The sequence below is a fragment of the Anas platyrhynchos genome, chromosome 7 (assembly GCF_047663525.1).
Source record: "Anas platyrhynchos isolate ZD024472 breed Pekin duck chromosome 7, IASCAAS_PekinDuck_T2T, whole genome shotgun sequence".
NCBI classification, from domain to species: domain Eukaryota; kingdom Metazoa; phylum Chordata; class Aves; order Anseriformes; family Anatidae; genus Anas; species Anas platyrhynchos.
The window spans coordinates 33,035,951-33,063,208 of NC_092593.1; the positions used below are offsets into that span (position 1 = coordinate 33,035,951).

At 42.1% G+C, this 27,258-nt stretch overlaps 1 protein-coding gene and 1 long non-coding RNA gene across 3 annotated transcripts in view; one reads left to right on the top strand and one right to left on the bottom strand.

Moving 5' to 3' along the window:
- The window catches only part of CPS1 (carbamoyl-phosphate synthase 1), a 175,043-nt gene that overhangs the window by 7,979 nt on the left and 139,806 nt on the right, over window positions 1-27,258 (bottom strand). For both annotated transcript variants that reach the window (XM_072040456.1, XM_072040457.1), the window contains 9 exons: window positions 21,702-21,896; window positions 21,090-21,157; window positions 18,910-18,985; window positions 11,405-11,482; window positions 10,325-10,432; window positions 8,900-8,989; window positions 7,463-7,633; window positions 4,795-4,869; window positions 1,777-1,875 (listed from right to left, as the gene is read on the bottom strand). In XM_072040456.1, coding sequence (XP_071896557.1) covers window positions 1,777-1,875; window positions 4,795-4,869; window positions 7,463-7,633; window positions 8,900-8,989; window positions 10,325-10,432; window positions 11,405-11,482; window positions 18,910-18,985; window positions 21,090-21,157; window positions 21,702-21,896 — 960 coding nt within the window. The remainder of the gene's footprint in view (window positions 1-1,776; window positions 1,876-4,794; window positions 4,870-7,462; window positions 7,634-8,899; window positions 8,990-10,324; window positions 10,433-11,404; window positions 11,483-18,909; window positions 18,986-21,089; window positions 21,158-21,701; window positions 21,897-27,258) is intronic.
- Window positions 13,914-15,603, top strand: LOC140002967 (uncharacterized). Its single transcript, XR_011810785.1, has 2 exons — window positions 13,914-14,207; window positions 14,250-15,603. It is a non-coding gene; the product is annotated as an uncharacterized lncRNA (long non-coding RNA).

A 27,258-nucleotide genomic window follows, 5' to 3' on the forward strand; every position in this document is an offset into this window, starting at 1 on the left:
AGTTTAATTATGTAAGAAATATGCCGAGATGGAAAGAGACGTTTCATCAATTGATCTGTTGTTTTTCAGACTCTTTCCCAAGAAAATGAACTGTAAACCACTCATTACAAAAGACAGAATCTTGTTATTTTTAAAAGGTTTGTGGGCTTGAGCTTTTGGGGTTGATTTTTTTATTACTTTTTCCTTAAGACCTTTGTACAAAGAACATTTGGCTCAGTTTAAGAGACACTGACACACTGAAGCTACATAAATGCTTTCCACAGCTAAAAATTACTCTCTGCTGCCTGTTCCCTTTTAGCTGCTATCAGGAAAATAAGCTTAAATTTTAGACACTGGGCTCTTCCTTCTCCTGGCCTTTTTTTTTTTTTTTTTTTTTTTTTTTGAGTACTGCAGTGATTAGAAATACAGGTATCAACTACCCAGTCTTGTACTGAAGTTTTAAAGCAGGTAGCAAGCAAAGACTTTTATGCTAATTTGATGTAACTTAGAGCAATGGTTTCAATCTGTGTATCTTCTTTTTTTTTTTTTTTAGAGGACTAAGTGGTTATCTGTGTTAGCAGAAGTCATGTTCCTTCCTGGCCACTTTTCACACACGTCCCTTACATCCCCTGCTGGAACGGACAGCCCAACACATTTTTCAAACCTCCGCTGTCTGACAGGAGAATTCATGGGCTCTACTTTTTTGCTTATTGGCTTTATGCAATCATGGCATAAAATTATTACCAGCACAACAAAGATATGGAAGGAGGCATTCAGTTGGCTTTAAGTGGCCTAAGTTATAGTTACAGAGGAAATGTCTGGTTTTGTGGGTTGTTTTTTTTTTTTTTTTTTTGAGTAACATACATACACCTCAAAGTTTATAACTCTATCTACCCCCAGCATCCCCTACCATTGGTAACCATGCCTTGATAAGGATTTAACCCTTTTTGCTTTTCTGCCTGGCCACCTTTCCACCCTGAAATGCATATCCTCTTTATTGACACAGCACTATGAAGGGAACAGGGCTGTTCCTAAAGCTAACCCATTGGGAATTCACTCAAGTAAAGGCTCTCTGCAGTAGCCATTGCACTGGAGGACGTTCTTGAAATTACACTGTTTTAATTTGTTGTCATGTATAGCAACGATGAGGGATGTAGACAGCAAAAGATGAATCCCTAGACTCCAAGGTCTGCTCTGATATGGAGTCACTGGACCTGTAGGGTACATATCCAAGAAGCAGTCCCAAAATTCCCATCATGACTCCAATGGGGAGTGGAATGCAGTAGTGCCATACCTGGTGGTGGTCTAGTGGCTTGACAGTGTTATAGCCACATAATAACCTAGCAGCAGCAGCATATTTTTTGTACTGTGGGATGACATTACAGCTCTGCCTGGAATTAAATCTGCCATTTATGGGGATAATTTAGCAGGTCCAGCTTTGTGATATGCAAATGATGTGTTGAGAGGAAGTGGTTTCAATTGGTTTCAATGAACTGATCGTCTACATGCATTATTCCCTGCAGAAAGGTGGCTTCTAACTTTACGAAGCCTCTGCTTGTAGTGATCTGAGGGTCCTGCCCTCAGCAGTCTCCTGCAGCTCCCAGTAGAAACTACCAGGAGACAGAAGAAAAAACACTGGGCCAGCCCCAGTAAAGATCTCCTTATTGTGTTTGTTCCTTTGTCTCAATGCACTTCCAGATTGCAGAGGAACACATTCACAGACGCGTGAACAAAAACAAGACAACAATTAATCAGTTCCTCTGTCAATCCTTCCTCAACTTTGGTTTTAGGAATTACCTGGATTCCGATCAAAATTCCTTTCTTGGGAAACGTAAACCCAGTGGCAAGCATAGCTTTCTGGAAGGCAGAGTACACATCCTCCCCGAAGCACGCAACCTAGGAAAAGGCACAAAGAACAAGGCATGAGGGGGGAAAAAAATAAATACAAAAACAACCCAAGGACAGTGCTTTAAAAAACAAGAAAATATTTAAATATGCTCTTTTGACTTCTTCAGGCACAGTAAGACTGCTTTTGCACAGAGTCTGCAGGCATGGGAAAAAAATAAATCAGAAAATCATTGCAGACAAATCTCAATTTTAATGAAGCAATAACGAAGGAATAGGCAACACTTTAGTTTCAAACGGCACACCAAGGAGTAACAGCAATTGATTTTGCTGAGTTATGTGAATGCTGCACACAGCTTCTGCTCCAGTGTTTGTAAGTGCATTAAAAGTGCTTAACATTACATAATGCTTAAATACCAGCAAGTGTTCTGCATGCAGGCATGCTTCTGTGTGTGGACACAGCAAACTCTGATAAAACTGCACCTGTGCTGTCATGCACTCCTGGAAGTTTCTTGTAAAGATAAGCCACAATAAATAAAGATGTTTTTTCCATTAGAATTTCACAAACTCATGAAATTCAAGCAAAATGCCAGTATGTACTGAAGAAAATAACAGAAAGAAATGTGCCAATTCATAACATTTTTCTTTTTACAAGTAAAAACCTGATAAATCATTAAAAGTCATTTAGCAGTTCTCCATCACTCAGAACTGCCTGTGGAGCTCAGTTGCTTACAGACCATCAGATGATAATGATTTCTGCAAGAACTGAACTGTGTTCCTTATCCAAATCCAGAATTCTGATGACAGAAAGAGGTTTTCTGAAAGTTTAGGAAAAGAAAACAGCCCTTGCCAACTCCACACTTGTTGAAAAACAGGCAGAAGCAGAAAGCATCCCAGCTTTTTCTCTTTGAAATAACACATCTACACACACATACAGATGAGATAAAGAGGCTGATTGAGAATTGCTCTCCCATTTTCCTCTTATGGTCCTTCCCATCACAGAGTGAGCCCTCACATTCATGGTCTCCCTGTTACCATGGTGAGCAAAAACCAGAATGTCACGTACGAAGAACAAATGGTGATTTGCCAGATCTTCTGAAGTGGAAAAAAAAAAAAACAAAAAACTATACAAACAAAAATCCCACAAGGGAAAAAAAAAAAAAAAGTCATGACAACTTGATTCTCAGCTTCTCTCTAAAAACTCACCCTTGAGTGTTCAGTATGTTCTCCTGTGCTGATTTCCTGAGGGGTTATGCATCTCCTAGACTTTCTACATGGTGGAGAGTCCTACCCTATACACTTGGGCCAGGGGCTTTCACCCTGCCAGGAGAGGATTATCTAATATTACAGCGGGACCAAAATATCCACAAAACTTGAAGGAACCCCCAGGACTGCGTCTGCTACTGTTACAGGAATGAGACTTCCAGTAAAACACATCTCTCCCAGGTAGATGTGACAAATTCCAGCCCAAATCAAGCCATGTGTTAAAAATGTCTTTGAGGAATAATTGAGCATTTTACCCGAGGAGAGTTATTATCCTTACTTCACTCATAAGAAAGACCTTCATAACTGTCACATTTTATGGCATTTGTGAATATGGATCTTTCCAACTCATAAAAGTTAATAATCCCTCCCTTATGACCAAGGTAATCTCTGAGTCCATATAAAGCACAGAAGGATAATTCTTGCCCTTAGTTACATTTTTATTCATTTTTGGGGGGTGGATGGGGGCAAATGTTTTCTGTGTAGTCATCATTGTTCTGAAAATAAGGAAGTCACTTGGCATTTTTCTGCACATTAACTACATTAAAGGAAATCTTCCACAATACTGCTTTCCCACATGTTAAAAAGAGCAAAATAAAGTAATTCTGGAGAGATGTAGGAGACCTAAGGCTGTTCTAACCATTTATTTGGGTCCAATGATTTTTCATACTAAAAGGGTACGTCTTTTCTAACGAAAACAGCCCATGGAGACATTCCCAAGCTCATGTCAAATGAAGCTGCCCAGGTTCTGCTACCTGCCCAGCTATGGCAGAGCAGAGTTAAGCCTAATGTAATAGCTTCATGATTTAATCGCTTCCCAAGTGGGCTTTCCAGAGAAAAATCTGTTATTGCAATCTTCTCAAGAAGTAACTGAGCAAGCAAGTTTAGAGATATCTTGGATATGTCTGCAGAAGCTCTTGGAAGATCAGGAAGAACTCAAACAAACCTCTTTGTTCCATGTGAACTAGTAACCCTTCAAAAGGTGTATGCAGAAACATGTACCTCTTGCAGGGTAAGGGCTCCCATCAGCGCTGAGCTTACGCAGGAAGAGGACCAACTCTGTCCTTTACAGCGTGCTGTTTGTATGCCAGACACGTTTCAGAAACACCTCACAGCCCTGCTGCAGAAAGAGTGGGTAAAGCAGCCCCGTCTCCCCCTCGTCCTGCTGACAGCCAACACTGCAACCACTGCATTTTATTTGTTCTTTCTCACCTTTTGCGCCTTGGGACATGTCTTGATGGTTACCAGGCAACAACAAAAATATCCCCACATGTAGTTGTTGCCTTTAAGTAACAAGCACGTTCTAAGACCAAAGGCTCGTGACCTGGAATCTCGATATTGCTATTCTGGTACGTGCCAATGAGGGGCTGGAAAGCTGAACATGCGTGTCTGTCAAGAAGCAGGTGATTCATAAAATGGACTGATGCACTGAGAACCTCCCAGAACCCGACAGCTCTCAGACAAACTCATTTCAGGCTGTCACACCAACCAGGTCCAAGTCAGGGAGCCGACATGCAGGTAAAGAGGGACATCCAGTGGCTGAATCAATCGGGTTTTCCAGAACAATGTGTTTGTACAGATAAGAAAGATGTTTTCAATTTTCTGAAGAAGCTACAGATGCCATTGTGATTCAGGCAGCAATAAGATCACTTTCAAAGATTCATGTTTACAGACAACTTGTTAAAAATAAATAAATCTAAAAGATACCTCCCCAGTCGAGGCCATTTCACATCGCAGAACAGGGTCAGCATCTCTCAGTCGGGTCCAGGAAAACATCGGGGCCTGGTAAGAGAAAGAGGGTGAGTGTGAGATGGGGATGAACCATATTTAATAGATCAGTACAAAACAAAAAAAAAGAGCTACATTTTATGCAACTGAAAGACAGACGTGAATTAATCCAAAAGAAGAGCTGGTCAAGGCTGATAAGCAAAGGAGTACTTGGCAAAGGAGCTTCCCCAGCATCTCGATGGACTGGAACAAATAAACACCTATTTCACCAATAAATCTTCCTCTTAACTCTTGCAATCTTGCTCTCTCGCTCACACCCTGACGGCAGATTTCTGATCTGTGATAACCCACTATCATTTTTAAGACACATTTTGAAACAGAAAGCGTGTGAAGTGTTTAATTCATGAAACAAGAAGAGATACTATCTGAAGCAAGTCAGCTTTTCTGACAAAACATTTCTCCGGCAGAAATTTTCATCCACAGGATCAAACCATTCCACAAGAACATACTCTTTTGGTGGAAAGTAGCTGAATCTTGGCAAATAATTTTCACATCTTTTTCTTCTCTCCTCCAAAAAATACACATCACTACTTTTTTGACCTTTCATAAGGATATGTTGTAACTCCTGGTTATCTTCATGATTATTCTGAGGATATAGGACACTGCAGTCTTTGTTAGCCTCTGAGATCTCATCTAACTTGACTATAAAACAATCACACAAAAAAGCCAAAACAACTCCCTCATAAAGAGCCATTGACTACATATTGCAGACATTCCAAAACAACTGTCTGCTAGCAAATAACTTCCTATAGGGCTTCTCTATCCTAAATTACTATGGGTATTTACATTAGGACAACATCCTTGATGCTTAGAAAATATTCTGCTTTTAAATCCGGAGACACAATTCTGTGCTTGGAAGTCTCTGAGGTAATGCTGCAGACAAGACAGCTGCTGGTTCACGACACCTAACAACGACCAACTAAAACGTGACAGCAGAATTTCTCTGAGAAAGGTTTTTCGATAAACGTCACCTATCTTGGTGAATTTTAGACCAGTTTTGTTTCTCCTGTAAGAGAAAATTTTCACAGTAGCCAACTCTATGTTCTTAAGCTAAGCTCTGACAGTCAAGGTGGATCATTTTTAATGCATAGTTTGTCTTGAAAGGGAACAATCAAGAAAAGCCTTCCAACTAGTTGCCTGAACTTTTGTCTGCCACAAGCATGAACGTGAATCAGCAGGAACAGACTGGTACTGCAAATAAATCTCATTTAAAAACGTAGTCAGTGATGCTCTACCCAGGATTTAAACTTGGTCAGGCTGTACTTGTGTCACTCTGAAAGCAAACATGACAAGACAGTGGGAGTTCAAATTCACAAAGGAGTAGCTACGTCAAGAAAGAAACCAGTTTCATATTCTCCCCTTTCAGAGAACTTAAGAACTGCTGGAGAAACAAAATCCCATTTCCATGCAAATATTCCTAGCAATAAAACCGTTAAAGGACAAAAAAATATGACACTCAAATAACGAGAACAGGGTTTAACAGGAATATTTTTCAAAGTTTAGCATTTCCAAAGGCATTATCAGGTTTTTACATCTGACAAATCCATACAGAACACCAGCAGTACAAAAGCCTTTGTAGTGAAGTTTTCAAGAACATAGCTAGGTTTTCCATTCTGTAGCCCACACTCCCAGGAGAGACCAAACTCTTGACTGGTTAGCTAACAACAGCACAGGAGCCCTAAGCCTAAATAATTGAAATCTATAGAAACGAGACTCAAGAATAAAAAAAATCTCAGATTAGAATTTCAGAAAAATACTCATCTGTGGCATCAAAATCAAATGTAAAATTACTTCCAGGCTAACTGGCTTGCAAATAACCTGAGATGGTCATGGACGTGGCTTGTACTTTAATAGGTCTGAAGATTTTGTTAGCAGAAAGATGTTAGCTATTTTCTGTTTCCTCAGGTTTCACTTACTATGGGAACTATTAAAGCTGGAAAGTGTCTGTATGAACAATTTTCATTATCAATCATATTTTTTGCACTGCTGTTCTAGATTTTTATGATAAGGTACTTCAATTAATTCTTTTTCTTCCACCAAGCTTTCAAAAACATCTAAAGGATACTTTGGTATCTTGGGTGCTGTATAAGCTCAGTAATTAAGAAGAGGGAAAACTTGGCCCCACTGAAATCAAAGGATCCAAGACTTTCACCCCCTTTAACTAATTAGTCATGCATATAAAGGAGATTCTGTGCATCCAATAGCCCTAAATCTTGAACATATAATCTAGGGGTACTCGAAACATAAATTTGTGCATGTCCAAACATATTTCAGACAGTGTTACAAAAAAGCCTGAACTTCAGTATTCAATCCCACAAGTATGTATTTTTCAGGTTGTTTAGAAACATAATTGAGTGGGGTCAAAGTAAGAAATAAAAGGAGATTGATTTTGTTAATAAGCACTGGAAATTTTTCCTTTGATGTCTCTAAAATTCCAAATGTACGTTGTAACAGAAACTGGAAAGGGTCAATTTGGCCCTTGGATAATGAGTCAATTGTTCTCCAGGCATTAAAATACTATAACCTATTAATGTGGTAAGTGCTGACACAGTTTTGTTCTTCTTTTGTGTGCTTTTTGAAACCATACCTTAATCCCAATGTATTTGGAGGGAATAATGGGCTGCTCCAGCGTGGGGAGGGTTGACTCGTTAACCTCTTTTCCAATCATCACTTTTGTGGCCACGTCGATGAAATCCACACCCAGAGTCTTGGATACAAAAGGGAAAGAGCGTGAAGCCCGCAAGTTGCACTCTATCACCTGATGGGATTATAAAGGAGAAATACCAGGGTCAGGCACTGTGCAGTGAAAAAACAGATTACTTCATGGTTCTGGAAATCAGTCCTTACTCCTCTTGCCAGAGGTGCTCTTCAGATTGTCAAATAAGAGGCACAGAAATGGCGTTTGGTATTACAGACACCAATGAGGAATGGGAAGTACAGTCTGAGACAGAAGGACTCCGGGGTTCCACAGCTGAGATTCAGCTCTATTGTCTGAAAATTAGACCCCAGATTAATTTAGAAATCACTCTGGAAATTGTGTTATACACCATTCAGTTAGTGCACAAGAAGCAAGGGAATTTATGCACTGCACCTGTATTAGATACAAGCTTTAGAAGTCCATCTTCTTTTTCCATAGTAATGTCACTTTCCAAATGCCCAGGCTACCACTCATTACTGACTTTCCTTTTCAGTGGCGTTTGAAAAGGCAAACACCACTGAGGGACAGCAAGGAAGGAAAGACTCCATTCTGTCCCTCTGTGGAGTTTCTTTTGTTTCATGGTTATTCAGAAAGGTGAAGATGAGTTAAGAACATTCTTCTCAACTAATAGCCCAAACAGAATCTTTCACCAGTAACATACTCTTCTGTACCATGGCAGAATTTCCTTCCATTTGCTGCTTCCTCAGTCAAACTGTTCTCATTCCTCTGACCTTCCTCCATTAGCCACAGAGAGCTAACTGTTACCTGTAAAGGGTCAGATGTCTGCCATGCTGCTCTTACTGATAGCTACTAAGACCATACTACGTAGGAAACTATCTTAACAGCTTATATTAAAGGCTTAAGCACCGAAATTGTCTTTCTTTCTCTCCATTGACATGGAAGACTTATCTTAACAATCAAAATAGCTAAAGATCAGAGAGGATAACAGAGCTGAAAGCAATGATATGCAGTTTATAGGATGAGACACAGGTCTCGATGCTGTCCATCACATTAAACACTGATGATTTGTGGAAGGACAAAAGCCTACAGTGAAACAAAGCTATTGCTGACAGACAATGCAAGCAGACCCACTTCACTCTCAGTGGCAGCACCGCACAGGCAGGGAAGGATGCTCTCTCCCAGCCAGGCAGGGGGAGCTGTGTGTCACAGGGATGGCACAGGTGAGCCACACACCACCAGACAAGGCAGGTTAGAAACCCACAGCTGAGACTGCCACACAGCTTCGGTGCCAGGGACTACAGGAACCACGCACCAAGCTATCCAGAGCAGAGTCTGATTTCCTCCAACAATCATGAGAGCTCTTACCAGCACATCATTGCCTCGCACCAAGAACTGAATGTTGAACGGACCAGAGATGGCAAAGGCATTTGCAATCTTTTTTGTAGCAGCTTTTACCTACAAAAAAAAACCAGTATGTGTGTGGTTATTATATATGAAATAAAATCCTACAAAATAGCCCCACATCAATAAATCACCTCACGTGTATTCCTTTGAATCCCATCTCTCTGCTATAGCATAGCTTTTCACTATACCCTCATTTTGGCAAGAGCATTATCTTTCGGAAGCAAACAGTGTTAAATCTGTCTGGTAATCCAGAGCCTGGGGCTCCATTTGAGGGCAGAAGTAAAAACACAGCTTCATGTGCATGTGAGAAGGGGAGAGAAAGACAAAATAAAAGCCTGTCCTGTCTGTTGTAATTCCTGCGTTGCACACTGGAGCCTGTATAACTCTCTTTGTGAAATAATGAATAATGATGTTTTGCCATTTGAGATTAACTACTTGCTATTACAGGCATCCCAAGAGTCTTCCACCAACAAGCCTGTCCCATCACAGATAAGTGGAAGGTGTGTCAGCAGAAATACTCTGGAACAAATTGGGAGAAAACACTATGGCCATATTTTCCAGGTTGTCAAGAAACCACACCATTTCAGTACAAGTGTTTGAATAGCTTGGCTCCAGAAGATGGCTATTTTCAGAAGCAAGGCCTTGAATATTTTCACAGAGTTGGAACACAGGCAGGATGACATCATAGAGGACTGCACATTTTGTTTTGAAAATGCATGTTGACAGCTAACTCTGTATTCCTAGGTTTATTCATCAAAGAGGAACAAGTCAAAATTAGGTGAGGTTCGTTCATTCCAAAATCCCTTCCAGAAAAGGCAGGCAGCTATACACTCACACATCTGACCTAATCACTTAAAGATTGGGAGAAGTGTACAACAGCATACTCAATTAGACACTCCTCCACTGCTATGAAAGTTTGTCCTAAAAAGGATGAAACAATAATAATAACAATAATAATAACAATAATAATAACAATAATAATAACAATAATAAAAATCTAAAAGCGTGTACCTCTACTTCTTAAATTAACGGGGTACAGTTCAGATGATCAGCACAGTACAGTATGTACAGCAGAGCCAAAGGGTACACACTTAAATCCTACATTTGCACAATTTATACTGACATTGACATTATCCGAGCCTGTCTGAATTTAAGAAGAGATTGGACTGTGCACTTAGTCACATGGTCTGAACTTTTGGGTAGACCTGTGCGGTGTCAAGAGTTGGACTTGATGATCCTTAAGGGTCCCTTCCAACTCAGGATATTCTATGATTCTATGATTTAAAAAACATTGATGATTTGATTTCTCCTGAATTCCTCGAGCAAGGAGAAAGGTGATTCCAACTCTTATTTTCCTTTTCTTTTCAGTGCAAGAGCAAAACATACCTTCTCCAAGGCTCCCTGGCTAATAGTCTGTGTGGGTAACATGAGAGTGGCATCTCCAGAGTGAACACCTGCATCCTCCACGTGCTCTGAAATAGCATGCGAGATAACCTGCATACAATAATTATAGAGGAATTAGTCACCTCATACACTCCCATGAACTGTGCCCCCAAGTCCAAACCCTCTGCTGTGTACAGACCAGCAGTCTCCTGAAGAGAGCTCTATCCAGAAGTCAAAAGAGATGGGTCAAAAAGGGAATCTCCCAAGATTTTGGGAAGAACAGGCCTACAGCAGACGCAGGGCATATGAAAAAGGGAATCGTGTTAGTGTCTTTCATTCTGTGGTTAAGCAAACTGAAAATGATAGAAGCTACCACAGTCTGGAGATCCTATGACCCCCTCTAACACTGCTGACTCAGAAGGTAAGGCCTCATTAGGCTTTAAACCAGCTCTTTAAGTTCTACTTGCTACAAACACAAACGAGTTGTCATTCCCCATCATTTGTAAACATTTGCTTACTCTTTCATGGTGTTTTAATTGTGGAGAGAACCAAGTAGGGGAAACTCAGGCCCTAAAGTTTTAAGCTAAATGAATTGTACCAAGGTGCACTACCTTGATATCCAGAAAAGACAACGATCTTGTCTATTGGTTAAAAATGAATATTGAAAACAGTATTTCTATTAAATGACAAGTTTGTGTTTTTTGTGAAACCTGTATTTGATTAGTAACGACATGCAAGGCGAAGCTGTAGTAATAAAACTGTGGTAATACTGTAAAACATGCTGACAATTCTGATACGAGTCATTTGCAAAGCCAGTGATTTGTGAATCCAATAGAAGTTATATCCTAAAGGATTCAGGCATGTGGTTAAGCAATGTTTAAAAAAATTATTTAGGTGTATACAATAAGGTAGGCTGAGCTTTTCAAGCATGATGTTTTTGAACCTCAGAGGAATTCATCTTTTCTTGTTTCTCTTCTCTTCTAGGCACAAATCCATGGCTGTATAAAATAAATCATTAAAACCCACATTTTTTTTGCAATTAAAAAAAAAAGTTTAATATTAATGAAAAGCAAAAGTTCTTACTCTTCCTGCCTTGGCTACAGCATCCATTTCCACCTCACGGGCATCTTCAATAAACTTAGTGAGTACCACAGGGTGATCCTGTCATGATGACAAACCAAAAGAAAGCTTTTAGTTGAGAGTATTTGTGGATCATCCAAGTGCTCACTATTCATCACTGTAAAACCTTTGGAAGCAGAATCCCACAAGGCCAATCTATTAATATCCTTATTTCCAAAGATTAGCGATCTTTGCCAAGGAAATAATAGGGGGAAACTTGGCATAATTTCCCCAAAGCCACTCAAGCACTCCATAAAGTGTCACCATGACAGTGAATTGTTGGGGAAAAATGCAAAGAGCTTTCAGGTGAGACCATGACAGAAAGAAGATAGTGGAACACCTGCAAGGATCCAGGGACCTCTGATCTTGTCTTCTAGAGATGTTCCTTACCTCTGACATCTTCAGTTTGTCCATGAGCCTCACGGGCACCTCACTTGCCTTTTGCTATTTCAGTTAAGTCACATATTTCAGTCATTCATTCCTTTCTCATTTCTCTGCCTGGTTTCCTAAGTCTCCCAGGGAGAAATTGCCACTAATTATAGCTGGCCAGGAATGACCTACCCTTGAGTCTCAACACGTTCCCCAGTATACAGTTTTCCTTCCTCTTCCTTCTGCCTATCTCTGGGATGCCAGAGCACACTTCTCCAATGCTTTCTTCTCCCATGCACTCACTCCAACAAATGCTTAAAAATCTAATCCACATTCTTCCAGGCCAGCTTTATGTCTCAACATTTTACCTGTCCCATCCACTATTAACTGCCTGTTATTTATTAGAGAATAAAATGGAATAAATGACAGCCTATGCATGCTCAAAAGGCTCCTCTTGAAAAAATATAAAGCAACTCCAAAAGTTACAAGACACAATTCCTTACATTTATCAGTGCAAGGGTAAATTCACAGGCAAGGACAATGCCACAGCCTATGTTGTTTCATAAATTTAGTGGCCTGTGTCGTGTAACTTTCTGTCTTGCTGCAGTTTTTCACCAGGAGATTTTATATGTGCACACAACCTTATCTGTTCCAGTCTGTCTCAACTCTCACAAGAAATTTAGACGGTTATTGACAACATAAACACCATAATGAGACAACACCGTCACCGCAAAGTGGCTAAAACAACACAACACCGCAGGTCAGGCACTTTATCTGGAGATGCTTTGTTGGGTGGAGCAAAAATAGAAAAGGGTTTGTAACTAGAAAAATGAACTCTGTGTCCCACACAGATGCTCACATTCAGTTCTGTGCTCACAGGTAATTCAGTGGAACCAGTCATGGCCCATGAAGCCTTGACAAAGTTAAAAAACCTCCTTAATTTAGCAGCAAAATACAGTACTTTTTTTCTGTTGTGCTTTTTGCCTGCTTAGCTTCTACTGTACACTAAGGCTGTTGTCAGTACAAACACACTGCATGAAGAAAGAAGTCTTCCCTTTGCAGTCTGGCTACACTAGCAAAAATTTAGCACGTAAATCTAGCATACTTTTCTGCAGGATCAAGGCCAGAGTACCCAAAAATTCACGGTGTGGCCACGAAGCACAACTGGTTGTGTTTGTGTGGTGTAAATGCCTGAAGTAACTAGGAAAATAAAACTAACATTCACACTTTTAAGGAAAAGGTACAGCATTGAAGAGGCTTTCAGGGTAGGGCATAACTGCATTATCTGAGCATTCCCTAGGCTCCCAACCTTAGATGCTATCGCGCTGGGGAAACTTGGTGTGCTAGCTCTAAGGAACACCACGGAGCGTGGAGTGGAGTGGAGACACCACGGCTAGGCTCTGTAATCAGGTGGGGCCTCGATTGTTCTTGTGCACAAAGCTGCACTTTTTGCCACCCTAAGCCAAAGACCTGTCATGTTTTGACAAATGCTGTACCCTAGTGTACTTTTTGCTCAATATATTATCATTATAATACCAAAACACACCTACATCCCAAAAGCTACCCGCCTCCAAGGTGCGACCACCCCTCACTGAGCATGCGCTCCGAATTTCTCGGAGCCTATTACTTTAAACGGAAACGGGAAAACTTTACACCAATCATAACTAAGATATGCTTGACTAGAGCCACTCAAGCTCCACCTAAAAGATAGAAAATAATATAAATTGGCCCAAGAGAGAGGGGATGTTAGGGAAGATACCATCGTCAGGGGAGATACCATCCCAAGGACATACAACATCCTTAGGACCTCCTGACTCCTGGGATCAGTCGACAGGCTGAGCCTCTCTTCCCCCCCCATTGGGACGCCTTTGAGTGAGATCTGAATATTTGCTTATAAATCTCTATAGAGTCTTTGATCCTTTTAACGCGTTTATTTCTAGGCTGCGCACCTGTAACACCTAGAACACCTAGAACCCGCACCTAGAACACCTGGAACACCTAGAACCGACACCTAGAACCCGCACCTAGAACCCGCACCTAGAACCCGCACCTAGAACCCGCACCTAGAACCCGCACCTAGAACCCGCACCTAGAACCTGCACCTAGAACCCGCACCTAGAACCTGCACCTAGAACCCGCACCTAGAACACCTGTAACACCTGTAACACCTGTGTATTTCATGCATACTAGCTTGCTTTTGCAGATAGTCACTATCACCGGCAATCCAAAAGAACCTGATTATCTGTTGCTGTAATAAACCATACTTGATTGCATTGTGATAGCTCTCATTAATGCAACTAGGGTGAGGGTGGTTATCCGTGATAGTTCAGTGTTCTGAATCTAACCAGACCCCCAGACGGTTAATGCATTGTTGGTGAATGTCTGAACGGACCCCCAGGTGGTTAATACGTTTTTGGTGAATGTCTGAGCGGACCCCCAGGTGGTTATTACGTTTTTGGTGAATGTCCGAACGGACCCCCAGTTTTGGTGAATGTCCGACTGGTTCAGTACTCTGAATCCAACCGGGCCCGTAACGGTTAATCAGCTACACCCCTTTAACGCGACAGTAAAATTGGCGTAGTCGGCAGGATTGCTATGGATAAACTACTGCAAAAATATAAATGTGCCCCTTCCCAGGCAGGGAAGGAGTTTTCCCAAAAGTTTTGGAAAGATGAGGAGAAAGTGGTAGAGTACATTGAGCAGTGTCAGGCTTCACGAAAGATTGGTCAAAGAAAGGGTAAAGGTGCGATTTGTGCTGTGTTAGGAGCTTGTTTGTCTTGTGCTCGGCAAAAAGCTAAGGAAACTCCTGCTCCCAAACTGATCTCTGATGCGGAACATACAGCTTTGAAATCAGAGAATGAAATATTGAAGTCATCATTGGCCTTTGAAAGGGAGACGGGAAAAACATTAGGAATCAGAGTGGATAAACTTTTGGATGAAAATAATAAACTTTCCATTGAGAATGACAAACTTGTGAGTGAAAATGATAAACTTGTGAGTGAGAATAATCATCTTAAACAAATGCTGGAGAGGGTTAGTCATCTGTTAAATAAAGTACAGCCTTGCGCTCCGGTCAAGCAGATTCGTGGAGTGCTGCATAGTGCAGAACCTGAAAGCTGGGACAGTGATTTCTGGTCTGACAGTGATGATGGCGTTGAAGAGATTTCTGATTCTGAACCCCAATCCATTTCCTTGAGACCTTTGGTTAAGACTGAGACTACTGTTGATGATAATGATGAAATTCGCACTACTGTGCGAATGATTCTGTTGCCACCAGCAGAGTTGGTTAAAATACAGGAGAAGTTCTCAAGGCGATCAGGGGAATCAGAAGTTGAGTATGTGTGTTGAGTTTCTCTTAAAGGAGGAGATCGAATGATGTTGAGTGAGGAAGAGGTAGGAGGCTTTTGGAGACCTGGAGTATTTTTAACCACCACACCAGGAGCTGACCTGGCTGTAGCAGTACAGAAAGCAGCCTGCATTCAGGCGATATATGAAAGAGATGAATTTAGGAAATCCCCGATGTTAGCTCCTATTGATCCAATTTGGTTAACCCCTCTCATCCGTGGACTCCCTGATTGTCTTAAGATGTTTGTAGCAAACACCCAAGATCATATACTAGCTGCTTGTAGGGATGATGATAGTGGTTGTAGGCAAAATCCTAACTCCCCTATTCCCACCTGGAGTGAATTGGTACAAGACATAGATAAGTACGGACACCGAATGGGCTGGATTAATTCATCCAGTATTAAATCCCAAGACCACTCTCGGCGAGTCCGCCAAATCCACACTAAAAATCCCAGATATCCCAAATTCAAAGAGAGATTGAAACCTAATAGGGAACTAGGCGAGTTGTGTCAGCAAAAAAACTCTTATCCCCGGGGAGGGCAATGAGCCACCCTGCTCAGCAGGTATTAACAATTCAATGGCTCTCTAATGAACACTCTGACCCTATCATTGCCATTCTTGTTGAACCTCCAAAAATATTGGTCTTATTGACACTGGGACCCAAATATCAGTAATTACACATGAGACAGCACAAACCCTGAGCATAACACCTGGTCAACACAGGGTTAAATTCACGGGAATCAATGGTGTGGAAAAACAATGCCCCACTGCAAAAATTTCACTCTGGTTGCCAGAGTGAAATTAACAAAAATTAACCAGGATAGAAGTATTAGTTGGTGCTGCATATACTAATATTTTAGGATTTGACATACTGCATGGTTGTATGTGAAAACTCCCTGATGGAACTGCGTGGAGTTTCGCGACACATCAAAGGGTTTCAGGCACCATGAGACTGAGTCTGTTACAAACATCCATACCCTCATCCCCTGCTAAAATCATTAATGATCGGCAATATCTGTTGTCAGCAGCAGCACTTATGGGGATTGACGGGGTGGTAACAGAATTGGAAAAAAGAGACATTATTAAAAGGACCCATTCACCTTACAATTCACCAGTGTGGCCAGTAAAGAAACCAACCAGGCAATGGCATTTTACAGTGGAATACAGACAGCTGAATGCTAACACTACACCTTTGACTGCCACAGTTCCAAACATGGCAGAGATAGTGAAAGCCCTCTGTGTATCTAACAATAGTCTATGCATGGGAAATCAAAGATTGCTATTTCACCCTCTTTCTAACCCTGCCGGTTGAATACAACCGAGCATATTTTATTTTCTTTTGTGTTCACAGGAACCCTGAGCGAACTGTATATGGACAGCTGGAAGATGACGAATCAACAGTTTGGATTAATGATGCTATGCTTTACCCTGACCTTGATGCAATTACAGACCTTAAAGGAAACTTAGCTACTGTGGCTGTGCAAGGAGCTGAGGTGTTTCACCATGGCATTTAACCATGTATTGTCACAGTATAGCACAGTCACTGGAACATCTCAAAACAGAAAGGACCTAAATCTCTCTACTTTAGTTCTACATGGAAACAAAATATTTTCAAAAGATGAATGGAGTTGGAATGATTCTCTAAGAATGGCTGAACTTTAAGCCATGTCTGGACAAACAATACAAATTGGTTGCCAAATAACTAAAATAACTGAACCAAATTTTGATTGCTGGTAAAATTTTACTTTCACCAAACCTATAATTGTGTGCTGTCTTTGGGGTTACAGAGGCACAGAATTACTATTTGAATTCATGGTCAAAGGATAAGAAGCCTCTGCCCCTGCAGATATTTGAAAACGAACCGACTCAGCCTCCCATTGGTCTAACTCCTTCCATCTTCAAAACAGGTCCTTACATAATTAAAAATATGGGACAACAACAAATTCTCTTTGACCCTAGTTGGTCCCTAAAAAAGGGCCACAGGATGCAACTGGGTTATTAGGGACAGGATTAGGTATATTAAATAGCATTGATGCTGAGGTCTTAATGAGTAGAGTAACTGCTACTACAGATGACCTAAGGAAATTGGAACAACCAATAAAATTATCCTTATTGGCTTTAGGAGCAAATCAATGGCTTCTATCAGATGTTTTGCCCCATTGGGCAAACACCCCTTTAACGCGACAGTTTGCAGCAAGCATTGATGCCTTATTTGTGCAGCAGGACCAGCCATCCCCAGGACCCCATGCAAACACCCCCTCTTTTCCCCAGGAAAACGATCCCACAGCTCCTCTCCTTCAGCTCCCCGCAGGGCCTCCTGTGCCAGGGCTCAGACCTCTCAGCAAGGAAGAGCATCATGGCCCAATTCAAGTTTATCAAGCTGTGACAAGTTAAGCTGACCAAGGGTTACTTTCCTGGGCACTACCATCATAAACATGCCCACAGCAAGTGTTCTGTCCCACTGAGCACTGCTGTCTGCTTTGCCTCTGTGAGCACATGGGGAAATACAAATGAAGTACAGAGAGAAGCTCCGTGTTTTAGGTGGCTGAGCATCGCTGAAAGCCTGTTTTTCAGCGCCGGTTGACCCTGCAAGCCTTTCAAGAATTAATTCCATGATATCTCCCCATAGGAGTAACAAAGGTAGTATCCCACTTTCAAAAATCCCACTTTAAAATTGTTTGCAAATGATACCGAGTGGTCTTCTTTCCTCCACATTAACTTATCCTTCAGGATGTTACTACTTTGCAAGGTCTCTCCATTTGACTAGCCCTTTTCTTACCAAAAGGTTAAACTTCCATCATTTGCCTCATACATTTAAAAAACTCGTTTGTTTGTTTTTTTCTTCTTGCTCAAACTTAAGAAATCCATCACCTAAGAAATCCTCTGAGTAAGCAGCAATGTGCCTGCTGCCTTAGCCAGTTGTGTATTCAGAGAGCTCCTCTAACTACTTCACTCTGAGATTCCCCATGAGAGCAGTGCTTATGGCATTACAGCACTTTTCTGAACAGGGATCATTCCAAAAATAAAAATAAAAATAAAAAATGGGGGAGAGGTTGAGGGGAACAAGAAAACAGGCCAAAAGGCCAAGCCAGACTCAGAGGCTGCTGAAAGGTCAGACTCCAAATTCTGTATATTGCTCATTTGAGCTCAATCATTTCACTTTTTCCCTCCTCCTACACTCCCAGCTCTCCAAACATCCCTTACACACTAACAACGATAGCAAGGATAGAAAAAAAAAAAAAAAAAAAAAAAAAAACTCAGGCTTTGAGCTGTTTACTATGTTTTGAAGCACTCAGGTCTTCAGGAAATTGCTCAGATTTTTCCTTTTCTAAATTTCAGTGTTCTAGACCAAAACCTTCCCCTTGCTGGGAAAAAAAGAGATACTAAAAAAGCCAAAATAACTTTTAAAACATTTAAAACTGACACCTTTCATCTTCTGCTTTACATACTCTGCAGATCAGTAATCCCACTGGATTAACAGTAAGCAAGCACCAGTCTGCTTCTGTACCAAAGGAAACTCAGTACGTGATTTGGAGAGCTAAATGTCATAGCAAAAGCTTGCAAAGGTTCCTGCATAGAAGATCCACCCTTTAGGGAATGAACGGAGGGGTCAAACTTGAATTTCCCTGGCTCCTCCCCAGGCAAGGAAGAGAGTGGGGAAAAAGCAATACAGAAACAGAGGGAAAGCACAGCTCAGGTGGAACAAACACAAAAAACACAAAAAGCAAAAGCAGTGTCAGGACAAATACTGGTACCTGAGAGACTCTGGTGGCTTCTGCTAAGAATTTCTTCATTTCATCTTCGGTGAATACTACATTCATTGCAGACCCACTGTAAGAATGACATAAAAAAAAAAAAAAGGTTAACCCAAACCAGCTAATCTTCCCTCATGACAGTAAAGGAGACATTACAGCATTAGACACGCCAGCACAACTACCTTTATGTGACAGGCTAGCTGAGCAAGACCCTGGCTTAAGCCACCCACTCATTCTACTCTGGACTGAAAGAAAGGCAGAGCTGGTACCTCATGAACCTCCACCAGCCTTCCAGAGACAACAGGTGACCTCCAGAACTATGATGAAAAATCAAGCAACGAACTGGGGCTGTGGAGCCTTAGCACTGCTGGGAAATCCCCTTCCTGGCCCAAGCTTTTGAAGCCCCCCTAAGCTGAAGGAGGTGGCAAGTCAGCCAGATATCCCCACTCAAGACCCAGCCTCCTTTACCATATTGTCAGCCCGACTGCTCTTCAGTGGCCAGGCTGTTGGTGATGGTTGTGACAGTGCAAATGAAGGTGACAATGGGCTGCAACATGGGCCGACAGTAATTCAGTCCCTTTGAAAGGCAGGATCTTTTAAAATTTATTTCTTAAGATCTAACATTGCTCACTTCTACTACTGTCACTCGGTTTCCCCTTTGCTTTGGTGGGCAAGCCCGCAGAGGCTGTGGGGAAAAGTGAAGGAAGGACCTATCCCATGAAATCAGGCCCTCGAACCTAAGATAAATAGCCCCAAGTACCTACATGCTTACACTTTATTGGACTACAACTTCAGCTGATGTAGATCAATAGAGTTCAATTAAATCCAGGGACCTATGTCAGCTGCACCACTGAGGATGTGAACGGGTGCACACGGTACATAAACGGTGAGGAAATGCATTTAGTTTTCAAAGGCAACTGGCAAATATTAAAGGCCAGATCTGTACAAAGGATGAAGAAGTCTAGCTGTGGACCTGCTGCCGTTCTGCAAATAGAGGCCAGGCAGTATGCTGTGCAAGGGCTTTTCACTTTATATTTCTTCAAGTTTGACATTCTGCAGTTTCATCTCCCTGAAATTCCCCTAATCTGTCCTGAAGTTCCCCTAACCTTGAAATGCTCAAAATACCTTGGAAATACTGTGTTAAGAAATACTTACATGGCAAGGGGCTATGCTTAATTTAATAGAAATGGAAACAACAGGCTAAAAGGAGCGTGCCCTAAAAATCTAGCAAGTGACATCAGGAGCACTTTCTAAGTTGTCCTCCTGATCAGAGTGCTGGCTTTTAACTTTGCTTTGCAACTCCACTGCAAGCTTCAGAAACTGAATAGAAAAGTCACAATCAGCAGTCTTCTAAAAGATATTTCCTTGAAGTTGAACATATATGAAATGTTTCTTTTTTCCCCTGTTTTAAATGAAAAGATTTTTTTCACTCCCCTGAAAATGAATATTGTGTCTCCTCATTTTGATATGTTTCTTTTCATATGAAAAGGATCCTGTCTCCAATTTATTTGCACTTGTAAATTGTGCCCGGCAAACTGCCTCTTTGTGCCTAGTCAGCTATGAAGAAACTCCTCACAGAGAAGAGTGATCATTCAAAACCTGTGTGAGCACTGATGTAACTTCTTCAAAAAGTCTAGCTGTCGGAAATGTGCAGTTCTGTACAATGTCTATTTAAAGAAAAACAGCTGCCACAGCGTAGGGACATAAAACATGCCTGTAAGCAGAGAAGCTTGGCAAATAAGAAGCTGAATTCAAAAGACACGCTGTCATTTTCTGATAACAGATGCCAACCCCAATAAATGGCCTCAGCACACTGCCTTCTGTTTTTCCTGGTGGCAAACAATCTTCTGGCTTAATTGTACAGGTAGGCTCAGGAACCTGAAGGAGTATCCCAGATGGCTCCTGTTTTTGGTCTTCATACATGAAAAAGGCAGTTCAGCTAAAGAGACATTCTTAGGAACGTGTTCTGCCTTTGATCTGTGCCTGATGGACAGAAGGGAACCATTGGCTCCCTTTACTGGTACAGGCAGTCATTCAACCTGTTAAGACTGGCAGCTTTATGCTGCATGCACCTAGCACAGTGTATTCCAAGGACCCTAAAATGACTCTCTCCCTTGCCTCCAAAAGGCTTTTTTACTTCATACCCCCCAGCTTGATGAGCTCTGACGTTTGAGCCTTACCTCAGAACATAGGAAGGCCTCAGCAAACATGGGTAACTCACAGAGCCTGCAAATTCAACTGCATCTCTCTAAAGACAGGGAGGGAAAACATGCTGTGAACAAGAACATATTTTAAAGTCATTCCAAAATATCACTCTGACTGCATTTGCACTTGAAATAAAGAAAGATGTAGGGGACTACAGGCTGGGCTGAACAGAATGCGCAGCTCCGCTGTTCCAGAGTTGTCCTCCTCAGAACCTCCCTGGCCATACAGCGTCACTGGGAAAAAAAGGTGCTGCCATGTCTCTATTCCTTGGCAATCTCCACACAACAGAGTAGTTTTCAAGGCTAGCAGAATAAACCAGAGTAGCCTGACAGTGGTGCTAACATTTGCTGGTTATATATCCCATGATGTGTGAGGATAGTATGAAGCCACTTCCCTTCCACTTCCCATTCCACTCCCATACCTGAGCTACAGCATCATTCCACACAGATCAAAAAGTTTTTCAACATGGATAGTAAAAAGGCTGTCAAATGTCTTCAGAATCTCAAAACGTTATCAGTATGTTATCTCCAGCAGATGCTCACAACACCTAGGCACTTGGTTATTTCCCAGCCCATTTCCCAACTTACCAGAGTGCTGACTGCCTTCCAGGGAGCCTGGGCCACACGCAGCTCATCCAGAACAGCTGAGAAAACAGAGCGGTCTTCTGCCCGGTCAATCTGCAAAGGATTCGTGCCAAGAATCTTCACTCCACTCTGGTACAGTGGCACTGCCAAGTTATTGGGAATCTGCCCACCTACAGAAATAATGCAGCCACTGCATCCCTGTTGGCAGAGAGAAAGAAGCACAGTCACGTCCAAGTTAGCTTAACATTAAAAACTGTTATAATTAGGGAGCCAGCGTACAGATCACTCATTTTTAGATTGTTATGTGTAAAGGCAGATGACAACTTTTCTGATCCGGAGGTACCCAGACTGCAAAGTCTGGTTCAGAGCGCAGCCTCTCTAAAAACACACTGTCCTCCTTGATGTCATCAACAGGCAGCAGTAACTTGAGGTCAAATTCCCCAGGAAACCAAAGAAGTCTGCAGTGTTCACATCCCCTTTGATATCAGACCAAGGTTTTCTCGTTTCTGTCAGAGGCACAGACTACTACCTTATTTTCATGTCATGTCTGGGGTCTTCTGCTTTCCCAGTGAGGATGAACACAGAGCTGACACATGCTCTCTCGCTTTGCAGAGGAAAGGAGCCGTGCTACAAAAATATCACGGCCTGCAAGAAAACTCGCAGCTCTGCTCACTGGGGGCAGGTCTCCCTCCCTTCCTCCTGCATGTGTGGGCATGGAGACCTTCACTTCAGCTGAGCCCTGCTGCAGCCACTGGACACCCAGCACGACCACACGAGATGTTTTAGGGGGCCCTTATGCTGACCCCTTGCTGCCCTGCACAGAGCAGAGCCCAGCTCACCAGAGCCCAACCCAGCAGGCAGCCCGTGGTGGTGAGTCAGGATACATTCAGCTCTTTATTTTAATTTGTCTTCATTATTTGTGCCTAGCTCTTCATTTCTTGTAGCACACTCGACAGCAACAAATATTTCAGCTGAACTCTCACACATGCTCATTGCCACGCAGGTTGTTTGCGAGCACTTAAATTCCCGAAGCAGATGAGTTAGGACAGGTGACACAGCATCCTCCAGCCTCAAAGGCACGTTTTGTGTTTGTGGCTGGGTAACCACAACGTTTTAAGCAAGGAAATAATAAACGTCAAATAACAAGGAGACAGCTGAGCTTCCTCATAAACGTACATCCTCCTTCAGGTGCAAATATGGCTTTTTTTTTTTCCTCTCTTTTCCTTACATAAACCCCTGAAGGCTTTCAAGTACAGCAGAGTTTGGCGAGGAAATTTTCAGCAGTAAAAATAACAGGCTTTGGAGAAGCTGCAACAATTATAAGGATGTGAATTACATTTAGATCATTTAATAATTCGGGGTAATTAAATAACGGGCACTTTAATGCCAAATTAAAGCTGGTGAAACTTTGCCCAAAGGAGAATCTGGCCTGCAGTACAGCTGTAGCGATGGGCTCCTTTGAACCAAATGTGTTTTACACAGTTTCACCCACCTCCAGCAAATGAGAAGCATAAATCAACATCCAGTGCACAGTGATACACGGTTTGGCTCTATCCTTTAGAGTATCAATGTTCTTTTAATTAACAAGTGTGTTTTTCCTGAAGAAGGTTAACCCCACTGGCCTTCCTGGAAGAGGAACTTCTTAATGAGGGATTGAAAGGGATTTAGAGTGGGAGATCCGTGAGCCGCGAGCAGGATGGACTAGAAGTGACTCAGAAAAAAACAGATGATAAATGCTAGAACAAACCCTGCTTAACTTTAATGTGGATAATTTCCTACCGTAATAAGGATCCACTAAAAAAGCCTGGCATTTAAACGGCACTTATTATCCCAAGGTCTACAAGATTACTCATTTGCCTCGCATGCTAATAATCCACAGTGATGGAGCTGATGTTTGTTCCTACTCTCCATGCATTCGTTTCTGGGATGACGTACAGCTGCTAGCCAAGGGCAGCCATCTGAAGGAGCTTAGTCCTGGGAGGGAAAAGCTCCATTAGCAGAGGGTGGGGCAGGGACAGAAGCTGTTTGGTGCCCACTTGGGGCTATCCCATGGCATCAGAGCTCTCCTTCTCCAGCTCTGAAGAAAAATCTGTTCATTTCTGGGTCTAAAACCCCCTCAAGTTTCCAGAACCATCCAAAATACAGAATTTATCTCCAGCCCCTGGACTCGTCAGCATCCCAGATGGAGGAGAACCAGACTGCGAATAAGCAAACCCCTTCTCACAGCTTGGAATGAGTCCAGTTTGATAACATCCCAACGTAGCTTTGATGCCAAGGTCGACCATCATCACAACGTATCCCAAATGTATTTCAGCCACAAATGTCCCAGCTAACAGCCTCTCTTCGGCTGCTGCTTATTTCTTCCTTTAAACCAATTCCAGCCACTGAGCCCCGAAAATCGAAACTCTGCCCACGTCCAAGCTAGGATGGCATCAGGGTCTCCGAAGAGACAGAGGAGACGGCTTCTTGAGCAGATAGCAAAGAATCACACGCTCATTTTCACTCAAAAAGAACCATAAATTGAGACCCAGCTGCTGTGTATTTTTTCCTTTAAAATTCTGCTTTTCTTTCCCAAAGAATGCCTTTGCCCAAGGAGCAGCCCGTTGCCCAGGCAGGGAACGGGTCTGCACTGCTGAGGAACGTGGGCAGACTGAAAACGGACTCGGCCGCATATCACTTTGTCATCAGCCATATTTTAATTATAAAGAAAATGAATAACATCCTTGCCAACAGAAAGCCTTAAAATATACACTGTACATAATCTAGTGAAAGAAGTCTGGGGAGAATTATTTTCCCCTTTATTATAAAAATCACTCTTTTTATTACTACCTTGCTTTTATGTCATTAGTAATAGAGTTGGGTTTTCTTTTTCCCTGAGTTTGAAAACAAATTAGACCATTAAAATTGTACCTAAGAGCCTCCTTTAGTTTTATGAATTGTTTCAGAATGATCCTAGAAACTGAAAAAGAATCAGAAGAGGCCCTCAAGCAGAGAGATATTAAAATAAAAAGGGAACATCTTCTCTGGAAACAAAAAACCAATAAATCTGAGGGAAGGGATTTTTTTATTTTCTATTTTTTTTAATTGTTGTCCTTACAGACTACCACCTAACTTTGCACCTTCCCAGTACATTAAACTTCCCTCCAAGCACAGCTCCATCTGCAGAGCCCAGTCTCTGGTGTCAGCACCTATGGATGTCAACTAGAGAAGGAGAGGTGGGGACACAAGGGACAGAACGAGAAGGGGCAGCTGAGGACGTCCCTGGGACAGCACCGTGCCAAGCTACGAGCAGTACTTGGCAGGCAGGTTGGGGTCCCAATCATCTTGTTAGTCAACCCACCTCTCAGCATAGCCTAATTTGTCTAATTAGAACACAGAGTAGTTGCCCAAAGTTTGATGTTGATCCTAACAACGTTTAGTGCTGATGCATCCCCCCTATTGGGGGATGAGGGCTGTCCTTTGTTTGCTGGTGGTTTTACCTAGGGTGCAGCAATGCTCCAGGGCTTTTAGAGTATTTGCCCCACTGACACTACTCATTGTACACTGAAAAACTAGAGGAAGCTAATTAGCAGCAAAGCTTAAAAGCCTGGACTGAAATCCTGGCATTATTCCTGTGTTCCATACTAAACTGGGATAACGAGGAGGTTATTTGCAGGATCTTTGAGGGATCTCAGAATCAAATCCTAAGTTTCGAACTTGGTTGTTTCCTTAGGGACCAACTTCCAGTTGCATTTGCCTGAGGAAATACTCTGTTTACAGTGCATTAGCAATTGGCTCACTCATGTTTAAAAAATGACACAGCAAATAGTGTATTTTAGTACTTTGCTGGAGATCTGGAGTCTGCCCCCAAGTCTGCCCACATCCTTTGGCAGACTGTGCAGTCTCTCCCCTCCTCAGAGATTCAGTTTCCTCACTTGCAAATTAGGCATAACGATGCCATTCCCTGTGGCCACTACTTAAGAAGTGCTCTAAAACAGTTAAGTACTTACTCTTCTTCATGGGATTTACTAGACAGCACAGCCTAACTTTGGACGTTTAGGCTCAGAGCCTAATGTGTTTCATGTCTTCGGAGCAAACCCCTTCAGTTCCAGGTAGCACAGGATGCTGCTATTAGACCTTGAGATCCACAGCACATCCCAGCACAAGCAAGGTCAGCCTACAGACTGAGAAACCTAACTTCCAACTCACCAAACCCCGCTGCAGCTAGCAGGATGCTGCAAGCTTCAATACCCATGCATTATTCTTTTCACATATTTTTCTTACCCGACTTGCTAATTGCCAGCACTGTGTGTTCAAATGAGTAGTTGCTCCTCATCACCTATGCCTACCTTCTCTTTTGATCCTGCAGTAATTAGATGCTGTGTTTCATCAGTGTTATTTCTCTGACAAACTGTCACACCAATTTGCTCCACACCCCAAGTTCAGAAGTTCAGTTTTGGTTAAATAAACAAGAGTTCAATGTTTATAGAGCTGGGCCTTGGGGATACTCCTAAAGCATTCAAAAATTAGCCTTTAAGACTCCAGTAAGCCACCAGAGTCTTTTAACCCTCCCTAAGTCAACACTGCAGTAACTGCATCTGTCTTTATGAAAATTTAAAGAAGAGGTAAAACAACATGGAAAAAAGAAAGTATGAAGATGCAATCTAAAAATGGTCCTCCTAAAGTATTTTGCAAATGGCTTAAGAACAGAGCCTAGGGACTGGGACTTGACTTGCGATGGGCTTTTGCTTGGTCCTGTATTTGGGAATGATCAAAACATAGCCAGGTTATAAAACCTTTCTGAGAACTACCTCCCAGTCACAAAAGGGCTGAGCTCAAATTGGCTTGTGCTGGGAAAGAGACAAGAAAAATCACAAGTTTAATATAACTTGGGCTCCTCGAAGTCACTTCAGCAAGTTACAACTCACACTGAATTTCAAGGAAGATTACAGTTCCTGTAAGCACCTCTGAGAACTTCAGTTTCTGTAGTGGAACCTCCTGTCATCAAATCTTGGGATTTATCTTTGCCTCAGTATTGGCAACTCTGAGCACCTGAAAACTCGCAGCAGGCAAGGGCGATGTTTGGCTCAGGAACCAGCCCATCTTTCAGTTTGATGGCAAATCAAATGCCCTTCTGGCCTGCCTGCACGCGGATAATGTTCACCACACTGCCACCGTACTGTAAGGCCCAAGACTGCAAGCTCCTGAGCATGCAGAAGTGTTGTTCTGTTTGCTTCAGGGGGAGCACTTCTGCTTAAAGTCAAGGATATGCTTAAGTGCTAAAGCTCAGCACTGCAAGGGCAGAACAATTTGTGCGATAAATGACTGTGCAGCAAATTAAATCTGCTTGTAAATATTGCACAATATGGCATCTTGCAAAATAATTTAATATTTATTTGGCATTCATTATTGAGCAGTCTGCTAGGAACATCAACGATGTGTAAAATGCAACACTGGGATCCAAACCAAACAGCTTTAGCTAGTGTGCTCTCCCCTCCTCGCCCACAGCTGTTCCGCCAAAGCGAGCTGGTGACATGAATTTTGAAAAGTTTGGGCCACTTTGTGGCTTTTTGTTGCTGCT